The following is a 5,242-nucleotide window of genomic DNA, read 5'->3' on the forward strand; positions in this document are numbered from 1 at the left end:
AGTATTGTAGAATTTGGATTGCCCTCGACCTCACATTGTTAAGTAGCAAGGAGATCTTGCTGCACCATTGTTCTAAATTATGCCCTACTTGCCAAAGAAAGAACATCTCTTTTTCTGTGTGAACAGCGGAACACAGTTCACCATCATTTTGGTAGCTGAAAATTTATGAAAGTTGTCATTTATGTGCTTGCTACTTACACATCCTTGAAAACTAAGTTGTTCATCTAGAATTAGAACTTTTCTAGTGTTTAGTTCTAAGCTTAAACACATCTAATTGTGTTTTGAACGAGTAGTACCACCCTTTTTGTGCATTTGTTGTGTAATTATTAGTTTTCTGACACTACTGCATTTCCTGCGGACTATAATTACCTAACTCTAGGGGCCGAATGGGTACGCCTGTCGAGAAAACTGAAAAAGTTGAAGAACCTAAGCTTACAAATGGAACGAATCTTAACAATAATGAGAAGCAGCCTCAAGAAAGCGGTACCGAAGATAAGGAAAGCGTGGGAAGCTGTTGCCAAGGTGTTAATGGATTCTCATGTTGCAGAGATGAGAATTTCGAGAAGCCTGTGAAGAAGGGATCAGGCGGACTCTCTTGCTGGACAGGAAAATGGGAGCAGTGGGAAATTCTGACAGCCGTTGCTGTTGTCGGTGCAGTGGCTTCTATTGCCATGACTTATGGATTACATCGAAGGTCGAGGTAAAGTTTGCTCCATAACCTATCACTTACTTTCACCGTTGGGAGATATACGCCCTCGATTTTTGTAGAGGGGTATGACTAGAACTATAAATAAATTCTCTTGACCACGCCTTCTTGACAGAAGGAAATATGTATTCATCAATCTGAATTTCAAGATGAAAAGATTAGCTATATGAAGTTTCAGCATGTTACTTTTTCCTGAGATGTTTCTGCTTTGTTAGTACACTGTTGACTTCGTTTGTATCGATGCTGATTCTCATTCCAATATAAGCAGGTAATTGGTCCAGTTTTGGTATGGTTGGCCCATGCCTAAGATGTTCTTAATCATTTTGATTTTATAAACTATCCGCTATGGTTTTCTCGGGATCAAATTGGTTTATGAGCTTTACCATAGAATTGAAGCCAAAACAGTAGTGAAAAAATGTAGAACAACATATGTTTCAAAATATAATATCAAATATAGGAAACTTGTTGAAAAATTTCAAAATTTAGATGTTCATATTTTGTGACCTTCGATAAAATTTTGCAATCTATAATTTAATTAAATGAGTCACGATCACAATAATATATATTATTTGGTTAAGATTACATACTAATCACAAGATACATTAAGTCACAGTCAAAAATACAAATTTTATTCACAATTAAATATTGAGCCGTAAATTATACATTTTCGTGGGTTATAAATTAACTTGTCACAATCACTCTTTCTTGTTCTGCTCCCTTGTGCTCCGCCACAATTGAAGCATTTGCCGGTAATTCAGTTGTTGAAGTTTGGAGAAGACACCCTTTGCTGCCTAATCCACCTTAGGCCCCAGCTGTTCAAACTGCCTGTGGTGGGAGCCGGGAGGGTGCTTTATAAAATTTTGTTAATATCGTATTTTTGGAAATTGAAACTTAAAAACGTAATGTTTGAGGTAATTTTTCCTAAACAGTAAGTGCAAAACAAATTAGATTATAGGCTTCATATTAGAAAATTGACCTAATGGTTAATTATGAAGCAATTTTAATCTACATAGACTTTTGACAATGGCTTTTGCATGATTTTTCCTGTGAATCGTTAGATGTCATCAACAAAGTATTTATTAATTCCTATAGAGCAATTTAGGTGATACAAAAGTTAGAAAGATTTCCAGCTTATGTGACATTAATGTCTAATTGTTAGACATTCAAGTTTAAAGTTAGTGTCCAATGCATCTTATGGATTGCTACCTACATGCCCTTTATTGTCTTTAAAATAAAAGTAGAAGTCGGATATGAAATATAAATCTAGAAAGAAAATATTAGGGTATATTTGATTGTCAATGTCTTTCATGGAAAATATGTTTTTTTTCCATCCAAAGTTCTGCTGTTTGATTGACATTTCTTTCGTGGAAAACATTTTCCTATTATTAGTCACGTGACCATATATTTTTCAAAATTAAGAAAAATATTTTTTTTTCGGGGAAAGTATGATTTTATTTTTCAAGGAATTCACTTTCTCGATCTCTCTCTCATCTATCTACCAATAAAAATGGATAAGTATAATACTTTCTAGATTAAAAATTAAATCAATCAAACATATTTAATTGACAATTTTCATGCAAATCAGTTCTAAGCAATTGAATTGCCTAAAATTTATTCTCTTTCCATACGAATTTCATGCTTGCAGTCAAATGCACCCTTAATTTTGTTGAGTTACTCTGCCTAACAAATTTTCAAATTAGATGGAACTCTAGATATTGTATTTTTTTTCAATTGATGGAGTCTTTATCATAAGAAAACTTTAAAAAAAAAATCATTTATTTTTATTTATGGGACAAATTTTTTATGTAATCCATGGTTGTATTGGACGTGCTATAACAGTCTCCTAAAACTGAGCCAAATTCTTTAGTTGCCTTCCTTTTTATATTTATTTTACAGAAGAAATGTGTGTTCAGTAGTCCTTGATGATTAAATACTACAACATTTCATAGGATTAAGAGACAAAAAATTCAAGAAGCTGGGCTGAGGAAAGCTTATGAGAAACATCATTAGACAGTTTTTACATAAATAATTATTAAAAAGGTAACAGTCTTCCCTCAAATCATCAATTAGTTAGTTTTGTACAAAGAATTATAGTCTTCAAGTTCATAAAATTGAGCAGGATAAAAATTTCTCACCACAAGAGAACATTAGTTATCGTTCTCCGTATTTATGACCATTTCAAAGAATCATAACTTTAGATTCTGTTGCCAAGTCAACGGTGGAAAGTTTTTATCTTGTCCACTGGAGACAAAAGATTAAGACTATCCAAGTTGATTCCTATAGAAAGAAAAATGAAAACGTAGTAATACTAGCTAGCTAAACACCAAGGACACACTTACAACATTGTACATGACACCATCAAACAAGAGAAACATGCTCGAAAATGTCCGGTTAATCATGTCCTAAGTTTTGCAATCATCTCCTCGACCAACTTGAGCGAGGTTCCACCTCTTTCTCCTCTATCTATCTCCCTCATAACTTTCTCCAACAGCACATTTTTGGATTGTTTACTTTTTGATCCACAATTTGAGCAATCTCTTAAAAGCAGAAGCAATTCTTTGGCCTTTTCCTTACCCCTCCATGTTCCATCAACACTCAACTGAAGAAGCCCTGGCATCACACCTTCTCTCAAAATAATCCCTCTGTATCTATCTCTACAGTTCTGGCATATAACTAGAAGAATTCCCACTGCATGTTCTTTACATTGTGTTGATCCATCCTCCATAGCCTCCACGAGTGTCGGGATCGAGCCCCCGGTTTCTGCAGCCTCCTTTAGAGCAATATCTGATGAAGAAACAATCTCTTCAAGCAAACCCATAATTTTTTCCACCAAATCTGATGATTTTTCTAAGCCATAGATAAGCTGAAGCAGGGATACTACACAACCCGAACGGGCAAGTTGTCCGACAGTTTGTGGACATGTTGAAAGATTGTGGAGAGTTGATATAAAATCAAGCTTTGCCTGCATACTTACATTGTCACAGTTCAAATTTAGGAGATTAATAAGAAGTTGAATGGCTCCAGATGCTGCAATTTCTAGCTTGTTTTGTGTGCAAGAAGAGAGAATCAAGAGGGCTGCTGCTGCTAGATCAAGCAATGGCATGATTTGGCATTGAATAATCTTTAAAATCTCTGGTATTGCACCAGATTTTGCAATACGAATCTTGTTTCTGAAAAATAAAAATAAAAAAATATGAAAACATTATTAGCAAATTACACTGAAATTAGCTATTTTGCAGAATTAGAGTTAATAATATGACTAGACACTGTGTGTTATACTGCACATACAACATTGGGTATGGATTAAAATTTAGATTTTAATCAAAGTCAAAATTAACAACATATTTCATGAGATTCAAAACTTTCAACCACATATTTGTTCAACTTTTATAAAAAATCTGCTAAAAATCTTCACCACGGATTTATTATAGGAAAACTAGTATTCTTATTCTCTATTAGCTGTGTAACTATAAATCTTGAAGTGCTTTACTCATTTTCAGATTATTATTTCTTTCGAAAGTAAGCAAAGCATTATGGTCTAATCCATTGCAAATACGTGCATACATTGAAATATTGTCTAGTCAAGTGCACTCAACGTTAAACTCGTAAAAGTTAGATCTGAAGTAATCAAACCTTTCACTTCCAAAGGCCAGACTGAGCAAAGCAAAGAGTGCAGCTTCAATGGCTTCATAATCTTGCTCACTGAGCATCAAAACCAATGGTGAAATTACTCCCTTTTCAGCCACCCTCTGTCTTTGCTTACTATTATACTTAGCAACCTCCCTCGCCGCCGCAATCCGCCCATCTCGGCCGCTGAGTCGAAGAGCTTCCACCACCACCTCCTCCATGGAAGAAGCCCTCTATTCAACTCATCTATTATCTGGGTTCTATGAGAATTCTACCAATATATACATATAATATAGAGTTTGCTTGAGAAGTATGTAAGGTTTTTTGCTTTTGGCTTTATGGCCTCTTCCTATTGTTTGAGTTAGAAGCATTCCCTGCTCGATAACTTTCCATAACTGTCCTAAGTGGAAATATACTTTGGAGTGAATATTTCACTTTCCTTTTATAGAAGAAACTGCCTTTATCTCCTTTTAAAGTAATCTAATGATGTGGATTTTGGAGATTCTGTTATTCATGTGTTGTACTATATATATGGTACATGTTGTGTGTGAACATGGGCACGTGCTTTTCATTTAATTTTCTCGATTCGTTCCATATAATGTAATAATATATGAAAAGTTAATTAACTCATAAAAAAGGTTGAACCCCAATCTTGACGGATCCTACCGCCCTGCTCCTGGAAAATCGTGAAGGAGGTAAATCGCGAGATGTGCCCTTGCATACCAAGGAACAAAAGTTTAATTTCATATCTCAAGAATTGAATCATCATACTGCAGCTGTCTGCAAGATTGAGACTACCTCACTCCTGTCCTTTGTACCACTAGGTTATGCCTCTCGAGAGGCAAGTTAATTAACTCATTAATACATTACAATGTGCTCCCTTCTCCATTCGTCCTGTATTTTTTCCTT

At 34.9% G+C, this 5,242-nt stretch overlaps 2 protein-coding genes across 2 annotated transcripts in view; one reads left to right on the forward strand and one right to left on the reverse strand.

Annotated features, from left to right (window-relative positions):
- The window catches only part of LOC111387015, a 9,875-nt gene extending 8,889 nt beyond the window's left edge, over positions 1–986 (forward strand). The window contains exon 4 of the mRNA XM_023011533.1: positions 366–986. Coding sequence (XP_022867301.1) covers positions 366–704 — 339 coding nt within the window. The 3' untranslated portion in view covers positions 705–986. The remainder of the gene's footprint in view (positions 1–365) is intronic.
- Positions 987–2,765: 1,779 nt separating this feature from the next.
- On the reverse strand, positions 2,766–4,647 carry LOC111387018 (U-box domain-containing protein 2-like). Its single transcript, XM_023011537.1, has 2 exons — positions 4,340–4,647; positions 2,766–3,876 (listed from the first exon to the last, which is right to left on the reverse strand). The coding sequence occupies exons 1-2, from the start codon at positions 4,552–4,554 to the stop codon at positions 3,102–3,104; spliced, it is 990 nt and encodes a 329-aa protein (XP_022867305.1). The 5' UTR covers positions 4,555–4,647; the 3' UTR covers positions 2,766–3,101.
- Between the last annotated feature and the right edge of the window lie 595 nt (positions 4,648–5,242).

This window comes from Olea europaea, unplaced genomic scaffold (genome assembly GCF_002742605.1).
Source record: "Olea europaea var. sylvestris unplaced genomic scaffold, O_europaea_v1 scaffold3842, whole genome shotgun sequence".
In the NCBI taxonomy this organism is placed as follows: domain Eukaryota; kingdom Viridiplantae; phylum Streptophyta; class Magnoliopsida; order Lamiales; family Oleaceae; genus Olea; species Olea europaea.

What these genes read in the sequence shown, in the direction of transcription:
- LOC111387018 (XM_023011537.1), bottom strand. Translation starts at nt 4,554, where the DNA reads ATGGAGGAGGTGGTGGTGGAAGCTCTTCGACTCAGCGGCCGAGATGGG. An exon ending in CTGGCCTTTGGAAGTGAAAG is followed by an intron (nt 3,877 to 4,339) that starts GTTTGATTACTT and finishes TTTATTTTTCAG; the next exon opens with AAACAAGATTCGTATTGCAA.